At 42.6% G+C, this 25,954-nt stretch overlaps 1 protein-coding gene across 1 annotated transcript in view; it reads left to right on the top strand.

Annotated features, from left to right (window-relative positions):
* The window catches only part of LOC108785545 (heat shock cognate 71 kDa protein-like), a 30,505-nt gene extending 19,692 nt beyond the window's left edge, over positions 1–10,813 (top strand). Inside the window, exons 5-9 of the mRNA XM_018554630.1 lie at positions 407–962; positions 2,971–3,173; positions 5,993–6,191; positions 8,678–8,910; positions 10,357–10,813. Of these exons, the coding sequence (XP_018410132.1) occupies positions 407–962; positions 2,971–3,173; positions 5,993–6,191; positions 8,678–8,910; positions 10,357–10,572 (1,407 nt within the window). The 3' untranslated portion in view covers positions 10,573–10,813. The remainder of the gene's footprint in view (positions 1–406; positions 963–2,970; positions 3,174–5,992; positions 6,192–8,677; positions 8,911–10,356) is intronic.
* The last annotated feature ends 15,141 nt before the right edge of the window (positions 10,814–25,954 follow it).

Genomic DNA, 25,954 nt, shown 5'->3' with positions numbered 1-25,954 from the left:
GTCCATTGACTTGATTTTTTGAAGGCTTTTATATTTTTTAAAGTTTGATTGAACCACAATCCTTATTTTAAACATTTAATACATGGTGAATAGTTCTTAGAGCCTTATAGGCTATTCAAGTGACAGTATGGCAGTAGAAGAGTGCAATAAAACTTCTTTGACTGAAGACTGTGAAGAGATAAGGGGTAAGGTAAAGGATTAGGAGGTCATACCTACGGAAAAAAAAAATACAGAATGGTAATATGCAATATTCTAAATATTTACTTAATTTGATTTATTTTTGTATTTTTGACATTCCCTTTAATATTTTTCTGTGAATATTACCCTCACTAATATCCTGTATATATAACGCTTTTATTCTAAGACTGAATGTGGAACTCTTTTCTTCTTTCCTGTGAACATCTAGGTGGGTGGTGAGAGAAATGTCTTGATTTTTGACCTTGGTGGTGGTACTTTTGACGTCTCCATTCTTACCATAGAAGATGGTATTTTTGAGGTCAAATCCACCGCTGGTGACACCCATTTGGGTGGAGAGGACTTTGACAACCGTATGGTCAACCATTTTGTCGGGGAGTTCAAACGCAAGCACAAGAAAGACATAACAGAGAACAAGCGTGCCATTCGTAGGCTGCGTACAGCCTGTGAACGTGCCAAGCGTACCCTGTCTTCCAGCACTCAAGCCAGTATTGAGATAGACTCCCTTTATGAAGGCATTGACTTTTACACTTCCCTCACTCGCGCCCGCTTTGAGGAACTTAATGCAGACCTGTTCCGTGGGACTTTGGAACCAGTAGAGAAGTCTCTGAGAGATGCCAAGATGGACAAGGCCCAGGTTCATGACATTGTACTGGTTGGCGGATCTACTCGCATTCCAAAGATCCAAAAGCTCCTGCAGGACTTCTTCAATGGAAGAGAACTGAACAAAAGTATTAATCCAGATGAGGCTGTAGCCTACGGAGCAGGTAAGTCTTATATTCTGTGTTGACAAATTTATATCACCTGGGAGCTTTTCAACTAATTAGACGAAATTACAAAAATGGCGTGGCACTTGTATTGGGTAAATGTGTTTCAGTGTGTAGTCTCATAAATTAAAAACCCTACTTTGCCATTCATATTACAAAAAACATTGTTTCATGTGCAAATGAGCATTCTTGAGCAATGCTAGGAGTTAAATTAAGTATCTAAAACCAGTAGAGAGTGGTTAAAACCCCTGTCAGTATTTTTTATTACCTTCACTTCCTGTCCCATAAACACAACAGGAAGTAAGGAAATCTCTACAAAGAAAGGGAAATCCCTCTTTGACAGCTGGCACTGGAAAACTGTCCCCGTTGGAAAATTCCCCCTCTAATAACAAATCAAAACTGCTCTAATAATAACAAATCAAAACTTTGGGTTTTCCCTCGCTTTTGGTTCCTAGTGACAATGGTCACCAGCACAAAAAGAATCCCCCCAATAGAGACATAGACAACAATGAAAACCTGAAGTTCTACCACTTCTTCACCAGCTAAAGAAAAGTTGTGACTTAAAAGATACACTTGAAGTCCAACACCAGTAATTTTTTAGGGGGTTCTGGGTAAACCAGTGGGGGAAGGGTTATATAACCACCTTGGGTATATTGGGGATATTTCTCCTCGCGTCTGTTCCTATAATACCTGCTACCAGGAAATTGGGAACACTCCTAAATGGAAGTCATTGGCAGCAATAAATACCTTACAGAGATTTTATCCCTTCCCCTAATGCACACACTCCAGCCTGTAGACAATTTGCTTGGTGTTGCAGTTTGCAAAATTATGGGGCCACCAAATCAATACCCTTCTGCCCTAGACACTTGCCTATGAGTACTATTATGCAGGGGTGTAACTACAGATCAAGGGGCCTCATAGCAAAAATATGAGGGGCCCCCCCTGATGACCTCTCCCTGAGCTGTAAGTAACAATGCAAACTTGACCAGATCAGAAAAACTCCTCTTGTGCATCTGAAGTCATCTCTACATTATAGACTTTACAAGGGATTAAAGTTGTCGTCAACTGCAACCATTACAACCCCTCATTTATTTATATAGCGTTGACAATTTGCACAGCACTTTACATAGTGCACATTCTCATTTGTCCCTGCCCTCGAGGAGCTTACAGTCTAATGACCCTATCCCACATGCATACATACAGGGACTTGCCTGGGATTTGAACCAGGGACCCCCAGTGTTGCAAGGCAGATGTGCTAACCATGATGCCACTGTGCTTCCCAGTATTATTTTCACATTTTCAATGTTTAATTTGCCTCAACAACCTAAAGGGGCCCCCTACTACCCTCAGGTCCCGTAGCAGCCGCCTAAGCTGCTATAGCTATAGTTCCACCAATGCTATTATGGTAGCTAAAGTTCTGCTTCTAGTTTCACCTCTGCTACATCCTTATTCTGCTTCTATGCTCCCTGAATTATCCTCCTGCTAATTGGACAGAAGTGATGATGTCGATTCATTGTCCAATGAGCATGCTGTGGGCAGAGAAGTGATACAGGGGGCTGCATTGCTGTACCAGGAAATAAATGTGTCACTTGCCTTGCTGTATAGTATGTTAGGTTTGTGTAAATTACAAGATTGGCTATACAGAATTACAGATCCTTTGGCACACACCAGTAAACACATCCTGTATATATGTATTTAAACTGTGTATTTAGCTGCTACATGGAATTCAGCTTTAGCTTTCAGCTGAATTGTTAGGCAGTAATGAGCAACGCACAGCAAGCAAGTGGCAATCATTCATTTTTCTGGCTGTTGCGTACAGATAAACATTGAAACCTGCTAGTTGCATAACTTCACTTCAGATATTATCTCTCTTTGCAACCTGTAAAGTTCCTGCTTGGTATTTCTTTTTTATGGATGATCCAAATAACCTCCTAAATCTCTTTTTACATTTAATGATTAAAATTCCATTCCTCTGATGTTCTGGTATTTATTTCTTTTTTCACATTAGCTGTTCAAGCTGCGATCTTGTCTGGTGACAAATCGGAAAATGTTCAGGATCTTCTGCTGTTGGACGTCACCCCTCTGTCCCTTGGTATAGAGACGGCTGGAGGAGTCATGACTGTTCTAATTAAACGTAACACCACCATACCCACCAAGCAGACCCAAACCTTCACCACCTACTCTGACAACCAGCCTGGAGTCCTTATTCAGGTAATAGGTGCTGAAAGACTAGTAAAGCTCAATACTGAAAATAGTAATCAGCCCAAAATTAGTATATTTCAGTGACATTTTTACCATTCAGTAAAACACATTTGAGTCAATTGGGAAGGTAAAATGAAAGTTTATCTAAATCCATTTTTTTTATTTTTGGATTAAAAATCCTTTTTTTCCTTTATGAATTATGTTTTAGTAAGGAGGCAGAGCTGTGGACTTCTACATGTGATTATTGTCCTAGCTGGGGGCATTCCAATAGTGTATCTGAAACCCATGGGCACCTCTCTAATATTAAAGGAGGTTCAAAAACAATTCTAGTGAAATAATGAAGTGAGAGTAAAGGATGAGAGAGCCAGTCCATGTGTCCAGAAGAAATGTAAATTTTTCAAAGGTAGGCAACCTCGGCACTCCAGCTGTGCTGAAACTACAAATACTGTCCATGCCTCTGGGAGTCATGTCATGCCTCATAGGAGTTGTAGTTGTGGCGGAAATGCCTCATAGGACTTGTAGTTCTAAAGCAGCTGGAGCACCAAGGCTGCCTACCCCTTAAAAATGAGCATTTGTTCTGGACACATCAGTAGACTGGCACTCTCATCCTTTACTCTTACTTCATGGCTTTTATGGCTGACTGCATCCCTATTAGGGAGATTTACCTTCTCCTAATAAGGTTGATTTGCTAAAGTCAAATAGGCTGTTTGCTCTGCAAGGGAATTTGCACTTTGCAGGGAGAGAAAGCTAGTCAGATGACTAGCAAATCATCTTCACGAAAAAGGCCAGTTGCTTTGATTTATTTTTATTACAAATATACCAAGACCTGGATGAATGAGAACCTTCACAGACATTTGCAGGGGCGTTTCCCTTAGCTTGGTGAAAGTAGTGAATTTTCCCTTTACAAAGAAAATCCAATCATGTGAAAGCAAAATTCTACAAAAACAGTATTTTTCCTTCAAATGATTGGATGATGGAAGTCAGCAGAGCTCCCTATTATTCACTAAACCAAGCAAACACTTTCCTTGCAATGTGCAAATTTCTTTGCCCAGTGAACAGCCTATTTTCCTTATGTAAATCAACTCCTATTTGTCCTGTTGACCATTGATACCAGAAGCAGTGGCGTCACAAGGGGGGTGCAGGGGAGGGGGGGCCCGCAACCGGGTGACACCATTAGAGGGGTGACACCAAAATGACTGACAGTCATTTTGGTGTCACCCCCCTCTTGAAAAGTCGGGCGCTCGGTCATGGACCGAACGCCCGACAGTATCAGGAGAGAGGAGGGGACCCGGCGGCATACCTTATCCTGCCGGGTGACTGTCTCCTCCACTCTCTTGGTGATGGACGCCGGCAGGTATCAGAATACGACCGTGCATGCGCGATGACGTTGTCACCCAGCCTCGGGACGCCCCTGACCAGAAGTGAAAGTGATGAAAGTGAAAAGTGATTGGAAATCCACTCAGTGGGTTGTCACTCAGACTAGAAATAGAGGGAAAATCTTCCAACTTATTGCAGTGACAACTCTCTAAGAGAAAATTTCCCTGACTTTGGAGAGGTTTCCTCTCCTTCTGTTGTCTCTCTGGGGCTAAAACTGAACCGAAACCTGCCCAATTGGGGTATAGGTAGGAAAGAAAAACAAGCTTACAAGGGTTTTAACCCTTCCCTAAAGTTTGAGCTCTAGATATACACTGAGTGGCCAGTTTATTATGACCACCTGACGTTTGTAGGCAAATTAGCTATGATTAGCTATAATTTGGCGCTGAAGTTGCTAGAGGGCCAGACCATTATAAATAGGGAAGCAGGTTGTTTACCACGACACTAGAAGTGATTTGTTTCTGAAGATACTGGTAAACAACGCGATTTAACAACCTTTGAACGTGGGATGATTGTTGGCGCTCGGAGCCATGAAGCGCGTATCAGCAAAACAGCAGAATGCGTTAAATGCTCAAGAGGGGCTCATTGTTAAAGTGTTTAAAGACTGGACTGTCAGCCAAAAATCTGGGTCTGAACGTGCAAATTGTGACCGTCAGCGACTAGTCAATGTTAGGGCAGAACGGAGAGTGGCAAGACTGGTACAAGACAACAGAAGGGCAACAGTGCAGTGTCAGATTCCTCGCATTACCTTTCAACATCTCGCGGAGTCACGAGGCGGCCCAACGAAGTACTGATGGGGTGGTCATAATACTCTGGCCACTCAGTGTATTTTTTGGTTTTAAAGGATCAGTGGCTTTTAAATGGCTACTGAGGGTTAGGGAAGCTCCTATTTGTTCATTTATCAAAAACTGTTGGCTCGGAATGTAGTGCTAGCTACTAAGGGACAGAGGAACACTATCACTATCTCAAACCCTTTGTTTACCAACAAAGGGTTAGAGATAGCATTAGTGTTCCTGTGTTCCTTAGTAAAAAGGCTTTGGGGCGAAGGTTCCCAGCCAACAAGCGGTTAGGGTTAGCTCTAGGGTAAGTGTTAGCATTGGCTTTAAAAACGTGTAATTTTTTAATATTTCCCACCAAATTGTGTCTAAGCATTCCGCATACCAAATTTAAGATGAATTTAGACAACATTTTTGGTGCAGTTGATATAGAAAATTTCTCTGTGAAATCAATTTCACAAAATCACTTCCCTAATCTCTAATTGTAGAAGAGGTACACCAATTTTACCTATGATCCTGTGATGACAGCTGGAAAACTCATCCATATAAAGAATACCACTGTCCCTCACAAGTCAGTGATCACTTGGTTGTCTAATAGAAGTTGTGTTTGACTGGACTGCCATTATTTTTAGGATCTATCAAGCCACAGAACATAAGTCTATAGTAATTTCTTGGCAGGTGTTTGAAGGTGAAAGAGCAATGACCAAGGACAACAATCTTCTGGGAAAATTTGAGTTGACCGGTATCCCGCCTGCTCCTCGTGGGGTTCCTCAAATCGAAGTTACCTTTGACATCGATGCCAATGGAATTATGAATGTGTCCGCAGTGGACAAAAGCACCGGCAAGGAAAATAAGATCACCATCACCAATGACAAAGGTTAGTAAAGGAAGTGTGGAAGAACCAAGGCTTAATGATTCCAAGAGGGCATCACCAAGACAATTGTGTCACACAAACTCAAATGTGTCCTGTCTGTACTGATATATTCATCACTTATACTAAACTTCACCTGGCAGGCAATCTGTTCTCAGATACCACCCTCAATGGCATATGGAAAATTATTTCACCTTTCGTGCATGTCCGGGCAAAATAATATCGAAACGACAAAACTTATTCAGCACATCAATGCAATACACGAACATTTCCCTATGTTTTGTCTCTTTAAAAATGCTGCAAGTGCAGAAATAATACCTGTTGATCCTGCTAGAAATGCAGTCAGCTTCTAACTTCCTACAGTGAGCTGACAATGCTGCTTCTGCTGTACTAAAATCACAAGCAGTGTGGTCAGCCCTGCCTAGTTCTCCTCTGCTGCACTTCAGTACACCCCCCCCCCCTTTCTTCATCTCCATTACACAATGGAGGAATATTTTGTAGTCCACAGAGAACTGGGCAGGGCTGACAATAATATTTGACATTTCTATGCAGCATTGTCAGCACAAAACAGTAAGTTATAAGCTCACTGGATTCCTGGTAGGATCATCAGATATTTTTTTGTACTTCCAGTGTTTGTAAAGAGACAAAACACAAGAAAAGATGTATGTATTGCAGAGATATTATGAATATGCTATCATTTGCCCAGACACACATATACATTTATGTACTGTATGTGTGTCTGTGTATATATATATATATATATTGTGTGGCAATCCCACTGTAGAATTGGGTGTTATGATCACCTGGGACTCTCAGCCAGATGGGCTGAGACGTGTCAGGAAGCAAGGGTTTGTCAGGATAATGCATGGGATCCTGGAACTGGGAGGTTTCAAGGTGATTCAGGAAGGAAGATGAATGAGATCCCAGGCCTAGATCCAGGCTTTAGCAGTGGCCAGCACCCGATGATTGCACAGGTGTGCACAACCCTTAAGAAAAGGATGCTGGCTAGTGGAATTAGCTCCTGCTAGGAAAGAGGAACAGACCGTCTTCAGGTGTCAGGAGAACGCCCCCAGAAGTCAGAGAGGAGTCAGGCATGCTCCTACTGGGATAGGAACGGAAGGTGTTCAGGAGTCAGGAGGACTTCCTCAGAATTTAAAGTGGAGTCAGGTGGTGAGTGTGCTGGAGGCACACTAAGACAGCCAGGGAGGCTGGGAGAGAACTGGTGAGGCTACGAGAGCTGTGAGCCTGAGGGGCCACCAGTATCAGCGTGGGACAGCACTTCAAAGAGGACCAGTGGGTCAGAAGTGCTAATGTTTAAAGTGGAAGCCAGGAGGCTATTCTTGTGTTGTTTTGAAGCCTTACATGAATGTTATGCTGAACCACCCCTGCTAGCGAGCCCTTAAACCGAAGATATTGCGAGTAGACAGCATTCTTAAGCACTCACCTGGCATACGCTAATTTAGGGCATGGAGCCTGGGTGCAACTCACAACAATCAAAAGGAATCTGAAGAACTCCCCGGACTTGTAAAATTAAAATAGTGGTAATTTAATATGCTAGTTAAACTTCTAGTATTTTTGATTTACAACTCCTGAGAGTGCCTTAGATTCCTTCAATATATATTATATAATAAAACACAACATGTGTTTGTGCGTAATGGATTTTGCCCTAAATGTAGGTTACCATAAAACATTGATGTTTTACTGCCATCGTAAGTATTACAGGGTGGGAGTATTGGGATGTGAGCAAACTCTAGCCCTTTCATTTGCCTAAAAGGGGGGAAATGCAGGTCAATAAAAGAGAAATGAAGCATAAATGTTTTTAATGCACATCACTACAACTCATGTGGAAGGAACTGGACCCAGGAAAGTGGAAGTAAACTGCTGTGTAAATGGCGTTTTTCTTCTTTTTTTTGCACAGCATACTTGCACTTGTAAAGGTGCTCTTCTCCAGCGATGTTGGATCAACCTTTGGTCCCCTGCTCTGTCCCTACCACCTTCATCTCCACCACCAAAACCTCAGAAATCTCAAAAGTCCTCTTTGGCCATTGAGTAGCTACTGATGATGTAGCTCATGCTTATGTGCACAGGAGTTACACCGTCCCTAGCTTGAGATCCTTTCATGGCATCTAGGAGATGTGGTGAATGGGCTGAGTGTGTACATTGCATGGCTGCAATGTACACAGAAAATAAAAAAATCACAGGGGGAGAAAGGAAGATTTCTTTGGGCAGCAGATACTTTGCATGTCTCTTCCTGCAAAAACCCCTACTCCCAATGATTTTGTTTTATTTATCTGACTCTACTTCTGCTTTAAAGGACACATTTTTTCATTCTTACATTACTCACAAGTTACAACACTGGACATTCAGTCTTTAAAAAAACTAAAACAAAAAACAAATGACTTTTTTTAATATTGAAGTTGGTAAAATACAACCTATCCACCTAAATATTTTATACCCTTCATGATGTTTACATTTACAAAATATTCCTCCAGGCCGTCTCAGCAAGGAGGACATCGAGCGCATGGTCCACGAGGCGGATAAATACAAGGCCGAAGATGAATCCCAGAGGGAGAAAATTGCGGCCAAGAACTCTCTGGAGTCCCTGGCCTTCAACATGAAGAGCACGGTGGAGGATGAGAAGCTGAAGGACAAGATAAGCCCAGAGGACAAACAGAAAATCCTGGACAAGTGCAATGAGGTCATCTCCTGGTTAGACAAGAACCAGGTATGTGTTTATATTGTGGTCTGAAGGATTTATTGTAGCAACTGATGAGCTCGGCACATGGCCTGGGTGGAGACTTTGAAATAAGTACTGTTTTTCCACAAATTTTTTAAAAACAGTAATTGGCATTGATTACTGCAACACACTAGATGGTTTTTATTCATGTAGATACTTTCATATGCATGTGGAAGAAAAACTCCATCACTGACCAGTGAAGACCAGCAATTGAACAGTTATGGTTTAACCACTTCAACCATCAGATAAGATGGCTGAGGTGGTCATACAATATTTACTCTGGCCAGAAGTAATATTGCTAACATTTTTCCCTTGATGTGGCCTTCAAAATGATCTCCACGTCCTGAAGGTGTCCACTGCTCTCCACAAGTTGTTTTATAATATTAGTGCTTTGCTCAGATGGGCATTCACTCTTATGGGGCACCAGGAAAATTAAAAGGTAACAACCAGTGATTTTGGTATGAGGGACCACGGGACTCACTCCCTTTCCTTTCACGTGATGGTGCTAGTGCTTAGTTATTTACTGTACAGGTACCTAGTAGTGCTGCCCCGATGAGGAGGAAAAAGAGTCCACAGCTCTGTGTGGGCTCCCACCAGGATTGACTTGAATCTTACATAGTTGCATACTTGCTCCTGCGTGTGAACAGAGCAGTGGGTGAGTGAAAGGGAGATACCTGTGGGGGCCATGGGCAAAACACAACTTCACTTTAATGCAGGGTCACATTACTTTTGATCTATATAGAGGGAGTTAGTTATATCCAGGTTGCTAGTACTTTTTTTTCACAATTATGGCAGTCTCTATTTTAATAAAGTTGTCTCAGCGGTAATGTTCAGCATCACATCACATAATATTAATAATAATAATAATAGTCCTTCAATTGTTATTCCTAAAAATTGAGAGCCATTGTTTTTCAGTCCATTATTCCACACAAAGAAAATTGTTGTGCTGGTGAATACCAATGCATCATGTTGCCTGATATACATCTAACAAATGGAAAAGCAGTAAAAGCTTATAGTATATCACTGGATATCAACTTCTCAACACATGGCACTCCTGGGAGGATCTGCGGTTGTGCAAAAGAGCAAAGGCAAGGGGAAACCATGGACAAATGATTGCTTCTCACAAAATTGGGGCACATTATTTATTCATTTGTTTATTTATAACTTAAATGAATTGGAATGTTGTATAATCTTTTAGCTATTACTTAACAGGGCTTTTTTTTTTTTTAATGTGGCCGCCCAATCAGCAAGTGGAATGCTCTGAACTTCTAGTCCCTGAGCTCATTCTAGCTTCTGTGTTGGCCCTTTGTGTTGGAAATTTACAACAATTATTTCCACAAATCTATTAATTATTTTCTACATTTTGCTCAATGCAACAACTTGAACAATGCCCCCCGTTGTTCTCATCTGAATTTTTCTGTCTTGTCTCCTAAGATGGCTGAGAAAGAGGAATACGAACATCAGCAGAAGGAGCTGCAAAACCTATGTAACCCCATCGTCACCAAGCTGTACCAAGGTGCTGGAGGAGCCGGTATGCCTGGTGGGATGCCTGGTGGGATGCCTGGTGGGATGCCTGGAGGATTTCCTGGAGCTGGTGGCAGTGCACCTGGCGGTTCTTCTTCCGGACCCACCATTGAAGAAGTGGATTAAGAATTCTACCCATTCTCACTCTTGTGCCGTTTACACATCGTGGTCACCTTTTGGAACCCATAGGCTGTACATGTGCTTCTACACTTAGACTGTTAAATTGTATTGTCTGCACAACTTCAAATGTCCTTTCATTAGATGGGACTATATTTTTGGTTATCCAGTATTTGTACACCTTATATGCTCCGTAATGCCCAATAACTCTCTTGGTATTTAAGCCACAAGATCTTGAGATCACCATCCCTATCAACAGTCAAGATTTTCTATAGAGCTTCCAATGTGTGCATGCAAGGCTTCTCATTCTTAGGGAACCATTAAAGTTACAATCCACACTTTAAGGCCTTTTCAATGATCCTGAGTTCTACTAAAGACTTTTGGTAAAATTAGGTACCTCGGCTTATATTCGGGACGGCTTATACTCGAGTATATACGGTACTTGCTTACTTGCTACAATTTTGTGGGATCTGTGATCATGAATGACAAAGTGTGCCACCACACAGTCATGCTAGACTGCATGTTCCCACATAATTTGCTTTTGTTGCAAAAGCAGAATTTGGGTAAATCGGCATAGTGCACAGTCGCTGCATCGAGATCAAAAAGTCAACCCTGTAAATTAGGCCTAAAGTCTGGATGCAAGTCAAATACCAACTTGGAGCTAAACTAGAAATTCGATAAAAGATTGCCACATAAGAGACCTTGTTCTCATTTTGGCTGTTCAAAGACATGTTTTAAAAAGAATGTTTTCTCATTCTAATTGGCATACGAAACACAGCTTCATTGGTTTGGGGAAATATGTTTTTATTCTGTTAGATCTTTAAAGACTTCCTTTGAAGCTCAACATCTACTAGAAACTAAGCTCTAAACCTACAATCTGTCCTGACACAGTCTTAAACCGACAATAATGTATTTATTATTGTTTAGTTATTTGTCAAGGGGAGGGCCAACAACACTGAACACCATCCCAGGATTGTTACAAGTCTTCCATATTGTCTTCCAAAACATTAAAGTGTATCTAAGCCCAAAAACAAGGGTATAATATATTGTAGCTTACCAGTCTGTAGATGTGGTAGCTGCATCGACCTTCATTTTTGAGGCTACAAGTACAGAAAAAATGCCTGTTGATCCTGCCAGAACTGCACCATCCTTGTCACTTCCTGTGAATGGAATTGAACTCTCAAAAAATATTATCTTCTTTCCAAACTATGCAGCCACTCTCCATATAATGGAGATGGAAAAAAAGGAGGATGTGTTTGAGGCCCCATTCACACCAGGGCTTTTCGGTCGCGCGGATTTTTCCACACTGAACCGCCTGCATGAACAATGCCATACATTCCTATGGGGACCGTTCATGCAAGCGCGCGCATCCGCGTGATCCTTAACGTCTGCCGCCCAAAATGCTCCCTGAGCTACTTTTGTCGCACTTATCAGCGTGGTTTCCATATAGATTTCATAGTTACATAGTTACATAGTATTTGAGGTTGAATAAAGACATTAGTCCATCAAGTCCAACCTATTAGGATCTCATTCTAGGAGTACCTGTACCCCTGTATATTACGGTCCCTTAAGAAATCGTCCAAAAGTTTCTTGAACAATGGAATTTCAATGGAAACGCGCTGATCAGGGTGTTTTGGGGCGTTTTTTTTTAATTGTGTTTCAGCGCTGAAACGTGATTAAGAACGCCCAAAAACACCCTTTCAAAATTTGCATGAAAACTGTGCCGAACCGCTGCCGCCCTGGTTTGAATGGGGCCTTAGCCCAAATCAGATGAGCAGCCTAGGATGACAATACCACCTCTCCATAGATTTAGTACAGTGGGTACCCTAAAGTGGATCAACCTAGGACAGAAAGTGTGTTACTGACTGGATCACTGGGTGAAAATAAAGCCTGAAACTAAAGAAAGCTATTGCAGCCACCACATCTAAGGACTAGTAATCTGCAATATATTACATTTTGTTTTTTAATTCAGATACATTTTAAATCACCAATGAGACTGTTTAATCTTGCAGTTTTCTGCCTTAGGTTTAAATGTATTTTATGTAATATACACTGTATTTTTCCACTGTATATTTGCCTTGAACCTTGAGTAGTCGAGTAAAGGAAAAAAAGAACAAGGCCATTTCTTCAAGGTGATGTTGAAATGATGTTTCTCAGCACTGATAGTACACAGTGTAAGAGCTTTGAGCAAGGGATTATAATTTTGTGTATTAGAAAAGACTATTGCTTTACAGTGTCGATGGCAAAAAAGAATTTGCAAGCAACGATACAGAATCTAGAATCAGGCTTGTATCACTTTATGACATTCAAGTTTTAATGAGCAACTTTGGGCATTGTTATGAAACTTGGCAATGGCAAAGGATCTGACTGGAATAACCAGTTGGGAAGATCACCTTTCTATGTATTTCTCATAATGATTCTGCTCTGTAGTGATAAAACAATAACGTATACCCGTATTAAATGTCAAAGAATGGAAAAGTTTCCTGAAGCAAAAATAGATATTTTGGGCTATTGCAAAAGACCATGCACTATTTCATTGGCCATTGAGATGTCTTACTGATAGACCTGACGGGCAGTCCAATAGCCAACTGTTGGGACCTCTCAACGGCCCAAAGCATGTACAGCAGCTTAACAATGCTGAAGCTAAGTTAGCATTGTCAGTCTGCAACTTGTAAAGTGCTGTTACAGGTAATAAACTTTGCAACAGATTCACAACAAAGCTATTTTATGCAGAATACTGTGTAACGTGAGACATGATGACAAAGATTCTGAAAATATTTTTAGGGTTCACATACAGTATAACGGGGCCTTCCCTATAATGATGTAGCCTAAGGCTGTTGCCTTAGGTGGCATCTCTTTGATTCATATGGGAGGGCGGCAGGTATAGTTGCATGGCCACTCTGCTGCACAATGTATGCAATGTGCCTGCCTCCCCCTTTCCGGCCAGAGCATTCCAGGTTGCTAGGAGCTCGGCGGTGATGTGTGTAAGGGCCGCTCTGGACAGTGTCCCAATCAGCTCTTGGCAACCAGTGATGGTTGTCAGGAGCTCAGTGGGACACTCTGGCTAATGTTCTGTCCAGTGTCAGGGAAATCCAACAAGCAGACATAGAACAGGTCTTGTAAAAGTCACTGTGCATGCACGTGTGAGACGTTTTCATGCTAATATTGCTCCAAATCATGCGCATGTGCGCAGACTTGGATGCCTATTTAAACTCACAACCTGCATGCACACAGTGCTGAGAGTTCTTCAGCTAGTGTCCACTGTTGATTCCTGATTGCTCTTGTATCTGACTTAGCTTGATCCTCTGACTCTGCTGCTCTCCGCCTGCCCCTGACCTCGGCCTGGTCCACTTCCCCCACTCACTTACTAGCTGAGTGCGTAAGTGGAGTGAGAGCCGAGCCGGGTCAGTAAATGCTGAGCAGTGCACTGCAGAATTGGAAGGCAGAAGCTGGGTCAGAACAAGCTGGGAACAAGCTGTGCAGGATAAGCGGTACCAAATCAGTAGACCTCTTGTCTACTGATTTGGTACCGCTCAGGGACGCACAGACCAGTGCTGTAAGGGAAGGTCCTACTTGTCATCTCAGACTCACATCAGGTATGTGACACCCACTTTCCAGCAACCAATGATGACACTGGTTCCGGGAGCTGAGCGGGATATGCTCTGGACCTGACCTGGAGATGAAGCAGAGGCCAGCACCCCCTCCCCCCCCAACCCCCCTTACCGCCTCAGGTAGTGAAAAGGTTACAGACACCCTGCAGTATACTTTAATAGCTAAGAGCTTTTCATTCAGAATAGTTGTGCCATCACTTCCTTAATTCTGATCACATTTCCCTCCCCCTCAGATCTTTTCACTACCCCTAGGGGGACAGTCCTGCCAACTTTGATAACCATTGCCTAACAAGAGCTAATTTTTTATGTCCTTCTGTGAAGGTTACTGGGAAACAAAATGTATTGGGACTACCTGAGGAAAAGTTCCTGAGCCTGGTAGTTGTTCCTGTACGGGCGGTGTTCATCTCTCTTCTATACAAAGCACATAGTGTACTAAGAACAATGAGAACCAACAATATACACAGCTATAAGGCCAAATTGTATATAAGTATTTACAATGCTGCCCTTGTCACCAGACAAAAAAATACTTTAGTAGCCTCTTCTCCAAAGACCATTATTTCCTTTGGTGTCCTACGTGAGCTTGTGACGTCTGTTTCCTTCGAAGGCTCCTTCCAAGAGGACGTTGACTGATGTGCCAAATGAACCAATTAACCATCTGTTACAGAACTAATAAAATAGTGTATGCACAAAGTCAATGGTTTTATTTTTTTCCCATTCCAACTGGTGGCTAACTGTACAATAAGTGATGCAACATTTATCTTAAGGGGAATGGTAAATGGATCATGGTTGGGGAAATAAAGGAACACAAATTTCAAACTTATCTTCTGTCCAAATCAACTATGGCCAGATTATTATGACCACCTGACGTTTGTAGGCAAATTAGCTATAATTTTGCGCTGAAGTTGCTAGAGGGCCAGACCATTATAAATAGGGAAGCAGGTTGTTTACCACGACATTAGAAGTGATTTGTCTCTGAAGATACGGGGAAACAATGCAATTTAACAGCCTTGGAACGTGGGATGATTGTTGGCACTCGGAGCCATGGAGCGAGTATCAGCAAAACAGCAGAATTCATTAAATGTTCAAGAGCAGCTGTTGTTAACGTGTTTAAAGACTGGACTGTCAGCCGAAAATCTAGGTCTGAACGTGCGAATTGTGGCCGTCAGCGACTAATCAATGTTAGGGCAGAACGGAGAGTGGCAAGACTGGTACAAGACAACAGAAGGGCAACAGTGCAGTGTCAGATTCCTCGCATCCCCTTTCATCATCTCGTGGAGTCACGAGGCGGCCCAACGAAGTCATCTTGTGGCCCAACGAAGTATTGATGTGGTGGTCATAATAATCTGGCCACTCAGTGTATATAGGACAGAACTTTATTGTGGATCCTTACCTGCTTCTGTAGATATTGAGATGGGCCATTCCAGCACAGCTGAAGTGAGATTTGTTTTTACTAAAAACAAGAAAATCCCTATAAATGTTTTGTTACTTTACTCCCACTGGAATAAATCTAAAGGCATTGCTGAGGCTTCCATATTTCATGAAAAGGCTGCCTCTAATGTGACCTCTAGCTCTGTGCAGTTGTCAATGAGTGAGTCAGTCAATTATATAAGCAGGGGGTTGAATTTTCTGGTTGATCTGTATAGAAACTGAATTCCGTTGCCAAGGAATTCAAGTTTTTCTTGCCAGTTCTAGAAATAATGCTTGACGTCACAATAAAATGGATGCATTCCATATATATTCCATATATACACTGTCACCACCTGGATTTTGAGCATTGTTATGATCCGGGGTTGCTTCAGTTGGTCAGGTCTAGGTTCAGCAATGTCATGTCCCCACAACATGAGGCCAGCTGACTACCTGAATATATTGAATGACCAGATTTTTCCATCAAGGATTTTTTGTTCCCTGATGGCACATTGGGCATATTCCAAGATGACAATGCCAGGATTCATCGGGCTCAGATTGTGAGGCATTGTTCACACCAAATGCAGAGCAGATCCGCTCAGGTTTCTGCACATGCAGTGCAGTGGGTTTTGCTGCATTTTTGCTGCACTCCGGGCCGTTTTTCGTAAAAAAATATATACTGTGTATATATATATATATTTTTTTTAGTTTAACATGGGCTTTCAGGGCGTTCCAGGCATTTGCATGTGTTTTTGATGCGTTTGCATGCGTTCCAGAGCAGGCCCAGAGCAGGTAAAATAGGGCTTGCTGCAGTTTTTTCACCTGCTCTGGACCTGCTCTGGAACTGCACGCTGCGATGAGAACTGGAGCAAAAAATACCATTGGAATACATTGGACGCAGTTTTGATCCGGTCTGCAACTGCTCTGCTCTGCACCTGCTCCGCGCTTGGTGTGAACAAGGCCTGAAAGAGTGGTTCAGGGAGCATCATTGTCACACATGGATTGACCACCACAGCGTCCAGACCTTAACCCCTTTGAGAATCTTTGGGATGTTCTGGAGAAGACTACGCAGTGGTCCCACTCTTCCATCATCATATTGAAAAATGAATGCAACTTTGGATGGAAATGAAAGTTGTGACATTGCATAAGCTTATCGAAAGGATGCCATGGCGAATGTGTGTCATAATTAAAGCTAAAGGCAGTCCAATTAAATATTAGAGTGTGTGACCACTCAGGTTATATCTGGGAAAATAAACAAGGAATCTGACTGGTCAATGTAGACAAATTCTATACTACTAGGGAAATATGTTTTCTCCTTTTTCTAGAGCATTCATTGTTCAGCACTACAAAAGAGAAAACGCGGGCTTCATATACTGCATATAGCAGCAACCAGGTACAAATATAATTGAAAGCCATGATTAATAACACTGGTTTTAAATAATAAGCATACACAGGGCCGTCTTTAATATTAACTGGATCCTAGGCAAACATTTTCTTGGGCCCCCACAGCCCTCTCTTTCATATATGTGGCTTATAAAGAATGAATCTTCATTCGCTGGCACTGACTCACTGGAGCTGTATTTCCGGGACAAAAGCCAGGACAGAACTCCCCAAGGACGCGTGGGTATCTTTTGTGGGCTCAAGGGGCAGCTACTTTGGGCCCCACAACAATGACTGGGTCCAGGGCACCTGCCCCCTTTGCCCTGTGTTAAAGACAGCCCTGAGCATACATAGATAAGATTACTCATATTAGATAATACAAACAGAAGAAAAGCTGGCCGCACATCAGATTCAACTGGGATAGTTAATTGAAACTTGCACCACATCACTGGTGTCCCACCCAAGGTCCGCCCGAGGATGCATTTCCCCTAATCACTGGCTTAATTGTAGAGATGACGGTAGACCAGGATAGGCTGTATTTTATACCATCAGGTTTATGTACATATACGTGAACACATGAACAGTCGCATGAACATGTGGTTCAATAAACTATCCCTGCAGAATCCGGTGTGCGGCCAGTGATCAGGGTAGCTAGGCAGAATGGACAAGTATATGTCTATTGTACAGGATATCTACAAACATGAACAGTCCTTAGATGTGGTGGCTGCATTTGTTTACTTTTTCAGGCAAAGAAAATTTTCAGCAAGAACAGAATATACATGTTGGTCCTGCCTGAAGTGCAGAGTCCTTGTCAGTCCTGTAAGCTGAACAAAAATATCAAAGAATGTTATTTCCTTCCAAGCGGCCTTCTGTAAACCACTAATTCCTCTGCCCATAAATGTGAAAAAGATGAAGCGGGGAAGACATGTTTATAGTCTTGTCCTTGAACGACAACCATGGCTCCCTCCATAAATACAGTGGAGGAGTGAGCGTAGCCACCCATGTAAAGCCAGAAAAAAAGAAAATGAATACAGTCACCTTGTCTAAGAACTGGTAAGCTGCAATATATTACATTTTTGTTTTGGGGTAAGATATGCTTTAAAGTTATCTATTAAAGAATAAACAACTTTAGTACTATATACAGCAGGATTTCTTGCCGTTATATTGCTGCATTTCTGCAACATCAGTTTCTTGAAGAATCAAACTAATCTCCATTAACACCCATAAGCAAGGCTTTATTGCCATAGCTTGTTAATCACAAAGCGATGATTAGAACGGGATTTAAGGGATTATTATGTACATATGATAGTGACAATTACCAATGACAGCGGTTGTATCAATGGTATGAAGTGATGGAAAGGTCAGTATAAGCAGACAAGGATAAGGGTGGTGCAATTAAAGCCTAGCACCAAGCTCCATGCTCCTCCCACAAATCCCCCCACAACCTCAACCCTTAGCCCCTACCAGGATTATTTTAAGTTTCCAGAGGTCCTGCTGACATGTTGCAGCATCTGGACCAGCTATGGTCACCCGTGCCATTCCATGTCCTACGTACTCTATTCCAGAACCATGGGGTGCTGGACAGGAGTAGTAAGAGAAGCACGCACATCCCTCCAGCTCCACTAGGTATGTGACAGGGACTACATTCAGCCCTTTGGTACTTATGGGGGCTGCTTTGCCCCATAAGTACCAAAGGGCTGAATGTAGTCCCTGTCACATACCTAGTGGAGCTGGAGGGATGTGCGTGCTTCTCTTACTACTCCTGTCCAGCACCCCATGGTTCTGGAATAGAGTACGTAGGACATGGAATGGCACGGGTGACCATAGCTGGTCCAGATGCTGCAACATGTCAGCAGGACCTCTGGAAACTGAAGAGTATCAGAGACCAGGGTCAGCAACAGCTCAGCAGCCAAGATACCGGGACCTCAGACAGGCAGTAAGGTCAGGAGACAAGCCAAGGTTAAACACAGCCAGGCAGCAGAGGTACAAAGGCAGTAGGCAGAGAGCATTGTCAGGGTACAAGCTGGGAGCAGTAGCCAGGAATAAGAATGTAGTGGAGTCAGGCAAGCTGGGTCAAAGCACAGGAAGGTAACACGCAGGTCAGGTCACAGGTAGCAGGAGCTGATGACCACTCAGCAACTTTCCTCAGTTGTACTCGGGTTTAAATAGGCCTCTGGACACCAAGTGCATACTCACTCTCGCTCATACGCATTAGCCAGCATAACTCTTCGCACAGATTTACAAGCCAACATAGTTCTTTGCCATGAGCCATGTCCATGCATATATCTCCGGGCACAGCCTTATGCTTGACCTTCCTGTTGCCCATGATCAGGTGCAGATCTTAGGGCATGGCTGCATGGTTGATTTCCCTGAGACCACCAGTTGAGCACCAGGCCATTGGATCATCATCTCAGCTAGGTCACTAGAATTTTCAAGAGTTATTAGGTGTATATTATCCATACATTTTACATGCATACATACAAAAGTGGGCATCACACAAGTGTGACAGTCAGAACAGGAGTTTATTCATTGTATTCTATCTGAGGGGTGTTTGACCTTTAACACAAAGGCAGTTTTGGTGTTTCCAGAAAAGCAATCAATGAGATGCAGTTCTCCTGGCTGTAAGTGCGTTAGCTCTGCCTTTGTAATGACATATTATTTAATGGATTATTCAGGCTGAAACCCCTTGGGGTGTCCCAGCGAGAAGAACGAGAGTGAAATTGACCTAGTTTCAGCTATAAGGAATTTTAGGAACATTGTGTGAGCGCCAGCGAGTGTGAGCACAAACAATGAACCATTGTGATTCACTGTCAGCCATAATAACAGCTTAGGAGGTTTTTATTGCAATAAAACGATTGCAGGTGAGCTCACTGCATACAATTAGAGAAATGAAAGATAAGCTATGGGGGCATATTTCAGAGTATGGCTCAGAATAGCAAGTCAAGCAATCACCGACTTTACATGCAGTGTGTATGTGACCTATTGCATGGTGTGTGTGTGTGTGTGTGTGTGTGTGTGTGTGTGTTAAGACAAACATCAACTTTTTTTTTTTGGAATGTAAGTCAAAAAAAATTTGAAATATATTAAGGAGGAGTAGACATTTCGGATCCGAAATTCAGTTTGGTTCGGGTTTCGGATTCGGATAAAATTTCGGATGAGTTTACGATTATTCATTGCAAGTAAAACAGAAAACCATATACAGATATTAATACTAAACCTGAGGCTCCCAGACCCGAATGGCATTCGGGATCCGTATTTGCGAATTCCATTCAGGAGCTCCTGAATGCCATTCGGGTCTGGAGCCTCAGCTTTAGTAATCTCTTTGTCTATGGCTCCCAGACCCGAATGGCATTCAGGAGCTCCTGGATGGAATTCGCAAATGCGGATCCCGAATGCCATTCGGGTCTAGGAGCCTCAGCTTTAGTATTGCATATACTGTATATGGCTCCCATGTTGCCATAACGAAAATTTGTGTTCAGACCCGAATGCATTAAACCGAAAAACACATCTAATTGTCCAGGAAAGTCACATGTCTGATTCAGTTTCGTTTTTTGAACGAAATTCGGACGGGATCCAAAATTCGGATGCAGACGCATTGGGATTCGGAAATTCGGATGTGTCCAAATGTCCGCATTTTGATTCGGAACGAAACAAATTGCACATGTCTGTTAAGGAGTATATATGGCAGCTCACAGTCTCAGTGGTTACCTATTCTGCCTTGCAACCCTGGGGGTCCCTGGTTTGAATCCTGGTCCGGACATTTGCTGCATGGAGCTTGCTTACCCTTGGCTGGTTTTACATAGTTACATAGTATTTGAGGTTGAATAAAGACATATGTCCATCAAGTCCAACCTATTTGTGTATGTGTGTATGGTCCTATTGGTGTGTAGTGTGTATAGGTCCCTGTGTGTTCTCAATCTTAAGAGTACTTGTACCCCTGTATATTACGGTCCCTGAGGAAATCGTCCAGTCGCCTCTTGAATGATTCCACACTCTCAGCCGAAATCACAGCATGTGGCAGCGAGTTCCAGACCTTGACTGATCTAACTGAGAAGACACCCATTCGCACCAATTTTAAGTGGTGGCCTCTCGTCCTTGTCATCGAGTTAATTGTAAAAAGTTTGCTGCTAATGTTACTATCCCCGGTAAACATTTTATACATGAAAATCATGTCCCCCCTTAATCTCCTTACTTCCAAAGAGAACATGTTTAATTTTAGTAGCCTGTTCTCATAACTCAGGTCCTCCATCACCTTTATTTTGGTTGCCCTCTTCTGGACTCTTTCCAGTTCAAGGGCATCCCCTCTGTTCACTGGTGCCCAAAACTGGACCGCATACTCCAGATGAGGCCGAACCAGTGATCTATAAAGTGACACAATTACGGACTTGTCCCTGCAAAACATTCCCCTCCTAATACAGGTTTCCTCTGGGTGATCAAGTTTTACCATTCTCCAAAGACATTCTGGTAGGTAAATAGGCCCTAGTATGTGAGACAGGGGTATTATGTATTTATTACAGCTATTTGTTTGGTGCTGACATTTTACATTGCACACATTTGCAACAATCCCTGTCCTCAAGTAGCTTACAATCTAATGTCCCTATCTCATATACATAAAAGGGCAGATTTAGACAGGATCCAATTAACCTACCAGCAGGTCTTTGGAGTGCTGGACTGTGAACTATAGGAACGGATGTCAATGTGCAGTTTACATTCTCAGCACTATATAGATACCAATTGAAAAAATTATATAAAGCCAACACATGGTGCTCTAGTCTCCTACTCATATAGTCAGCTCGTATGTAATTAAAATACAGAGAGACAGACAGATCAACACTGGGTACATTCAGACAAAAGAAGCTGCAAAGCAAGACTTCTACAGTACTGTCTCTTAAGCTAACCCATAATACCTTGGGACTGTATACTCTATATCTTTCAATAGCCTGCAGGCTTTTGAACCTGCAGTCCGGTTAACTGCACATTAACTTCGGTAACGACGGTAACGTAAGGACAATTATCCCTAATGCACTAATTGGAGTTGATTTACTGAAGGCAAATAGGTTGTTCGTATTGTAAGAGAATTTGCCATTTGCAGGGGAAGTTTCCCCTTAGCTAAGTGAGTAAAGCGAAGCTTTGCTGACTTAAATCATCCAATCATGTGCAAGCAAAAAAAGTGTTATTGCTTTTTGCACGATTGGGTATTCTTTGCAAAGGAAAATTTCCATCATTCACTAAGCTAATGGGAAAATCCCCTGCAACCTGCAACTTCCCTTGCAAAGTGAACAGTCTATTTGTCTTTAGTACATCAACCCCATTATGTTGGGCCTCCTGTTACATGTCCAACTCCCCTCATTACCAGCTCCAGTTGTTGTCATATATCTTCAATAGGCCCAATGGATCAATATGATTGGTAAAGAACTCCATCAGAGAGGAAGCTACAGCTCAGCTGCCCAACCAAACCCGTGCATGACTACTATTTGTACCAAACAGCTAAATTGCTGTTTGAGAGCTCCCAAAAACTGACCTCTGCACTGTGTGCCAGTTAATTGGTTTTCTTTTTAAATATGGATACTGATTCTCTTGATGTGAACTTACTGGATGGGACACCTTAATTAACATATTGATGTAGCAACAGTCATTGTATCAGTAGGAGAGGTGGAGTTGATGATATGTTTAGCACAATGAAAGATTGCTCAAGTCCCCTTCATAATAACCTTAGTTATGTAACACAGTAAAGACTGGCCATGTGTGAGATGTACCTCTGAAAACTCATCATGTAAATTGATATTTAAAACTCAGGAGGCAAATCTTAGAAATACATTCATGAGTTCACACGTCTGTAGATCCTCAAATCATCTTTGAATTGGTGCTGACACTGTCCTTCCTCCTGGAGGGGGGGGCTACTTTTGTTCCTGATGGTCCCTGTGTGTGTTGTAAAGTAGCCACCGCACCAAGCTCACTCTCATGATGGACTACAATCTCATAATAAATTAGTAAACTAAACATGAGATTGTAGTCCATGCCAGGAGCGAGCTTGGAGCTGTCACTGCTTTACAACGCATTCATGGACCATGGGGAACAAAAGTAGCCCCCTCCAGAAGGAAGGCCAGCGTCAGCACCAATTCAGAGATGATTTGAGGATCTACAGCCGAGTGATACACAAATAAGATACATTTATGTTAATAGTTAAGGTACTTGCATAAGATTTACTGTATTTTTCCATGTATAAGACTATACTTTTTCTTAAAAATATTTACCTAAAATGGAGGGGCGTCTTATACACGGGGGGCCGAGAGGAGAACCGCGGTTGCAAAACTGCCGATACCTCTGCAGACTAGCCTCACGAGTGGAACTTCCGATTGCAGAGACAAGCTAACAGGTTTCCTCCAATCATGAGCCTCATGTACCCAACGTCAGCTGATGCTGCGGAGAGCGTGTAGCCAGTGCCCAGATGCAACAGGGAGCCCATAGAAATGTCAGAAAACAAAAAAAATATCGGTAAATACCGGTACCAGTAAGCGGCTGTCTTACTCTGCTAAATTTAACCTGGATGTAATCAGTTATGCAAAAGAGCATGGGAAATATTGATTTCTGAATTTTGGGTAAGAAAAGTGGGGGGCGTCCTATACATGGGGGCGTCTTATAGACGGAAAAATATGGTAACTCTAGTCTAGTGTCACTTTAAAAGAGTCTATAAATGCAGGTTTGAAAAGTGGATCGTGATAGTGTTGCCTATTTACCATATTATCCATTGTTTTGTTTCTTTTCCTGTTTATTTTACAATAATTGAGATCAACGGCTGTTTTATTTGCACTTATCAAACAGTCTCAGATATAACAAAACTTTAACTTTCAATTGTATATTTAACAAAGAGAGCAAATAAGAGCAGTGCATTGTTACATACATATTCAAAATGAATAAAGTTAGAAAACTGTATTAAGCTAATATATTAGTTAACAGCTTCAATGAACGTTTAATGAATTAGCTCTAGGTCAATTTATGAATGCTTTTTTTAAAGGATTTTTTAATCATCAGTTAATTATACTACAATTGAAATGTCTTGTTTACCAACCAAACCGATAACATATTTATCAATACCTACCTGTACTTGGGGTCCTCATATAGAATAAGTGATTGAAAATATGTTATGCATTAAAAAAACACTAAGGGGGTTATTTAATATTGAGCTGAAGGATACAGCTGTAGCTTCGGCTGATCCTTCGGCCTGCCGTAGCCCTTCAGTTCAGTAGAACCAAAGGGCTGCTGTACAGGCTATTCACAATAGCCCGTACAGCAGCTGAAGGCAGCCCGAAGGGTTCAGCCGAGCCGAAGGCATATGCTTCGGCTCAATTGAGCAGAAGTGACAGCCAAAGCGGAGCGTACGGCCTGCCGAAGGCCGGCCGTTCGCCGATCAAATGACAGCTGGGCAGAGCCAGCCGTGATCTCACGGCTGGCTCCGCCCAGTTGTAATGACAGATCAGCGTCCCCAAATGACCTGGGGACACTGATTTTATTTATTTATTTATTGCAGGTATTTATATAGCGTCGACAATTTACGCAGCACTTTACATAGTTGTACATTCACATTCGGTCGTACGGAACAGTTGGTACGTCCCAACACCCCCGTCCAATTTGATGTTTTGGTACCTTCCTGCACACGTGCAGGAAGGGTTTTTTTCTCAGGGGCTGCCGCGGAGCTTTCACGGCGGGAGGCTGAGTGGCAGAGCCTGATGGCTGTTCGTGGCAGTGTGAAGTCAAGTCAAGTCACTGCACTGGTAAGCCTGCAATGATCTGGAGCTGGGGGGGAGAGGGAACAGCAGCAGGTGAGTGAGATGTGTCTGGGGCTGGCTGGGGGGATAGCAGGAGTTGAGGCTTGGTGTCTGGGGCTGGGGGGACAGCACAGCAGCTTAGTTTATATGATAGAAAAAGGAAAGAAAAAAGATGGGGGGTTTTTGGGGCACCTAATGACAAATCCAAAGCAATTTAGCAGTAAAAAAGTATTTTTAATCTTAGTAATATTTTAAAAGATTGATTCACATACAGTACAAGTAATAAAAACAACCGGCTGATCAGATGTCTCCTTGTACGCTCACTCCATTTATACCGCCCATTTCAAGAAAGACATGATAGCATGATTGAAAAATTCATTGAATACATGATTGAAAAATTAATTTGGGTTCATTAAAAAGTGGAGGGACATAGGTTTTGCTCACTCCACCTATGAACATCCCATCTAAGAATACATGATAGAATGGTTAATTCATAGCATGATTAGAATCATAGATACATGAATAAGGATGGTTGAGAATGGGGGAGCGAATATTGTCTCGACGTTTCGCGCTCAGAGTCGCTTCTTCATGAGATGGAGAGAATCAATTTAGCAGACTGATGTGCGTGTATCCAAGATGGCCCCAACCAGGCAGTACACCAAAACAGTCCTCCCAGGGAAGAGGAGCGAGGACCAAACCCTGTGTCGAGCAGTTTGAGGTGGGAGGCATAGAATAATAGGGAAGCCTTGTATGGAGTAAAGAACCGCAGGATTTGGGTCACTTGTTCACCTAGACACTGCCTCACATGGAGGCCCCACAAACGCACAGGGACTCATGTCCTCCAAACACCTCTGCAGCTGGTGCCCAAAACGTAATAATAGGGGCCCGCTGCTGAGGTGGAGGGGAAGCCCTTGCAGAGATCAGTACAGTAGCAGCATTTACCTGGCCTGGTGCCCAAGGCTTCCCCCACCTCAGCATTGAGCCCCTATTCATCCATGGGCACCAGCTGCTTGCTGCTACTGTGCTGAATCTGCAAAAGTAGCAGCAAGCAGCTGGATTATAGGGGCCTGACACTGAGGGGGGAAGCCTTTGGAGAGAACAGTACAGTAGCAGCATTTACCTGGCCTGGTGCCCAAGGCTTCCCCCACCCCAGCATCGGGTCCCTATTCAGCCTTGAGCACCAGGCTAGCTGCTTGCTGCTACTGCGCTGATCTCTGCAGAGATCAGCAC

The sequence above is a fragment of the Nanorana parkeri genome, unplaced genomic scaffold, assembly GCF_000935625.1.
Source record: "Nanorana parkeri isolate BGI_ZX_2015 unplaced genomic scaffold, ASM93562v1 scaffold166, whole genome shotgun sequence".
NCBI lineage: Eukaryota > Metazoa > Chordata > Amphibia > Anura > Dicroglossidae > Nanorana > Nanorana parkeri.
This window is presented reverse-complemented; position numbering and strand designations above follow the sequence as displayed.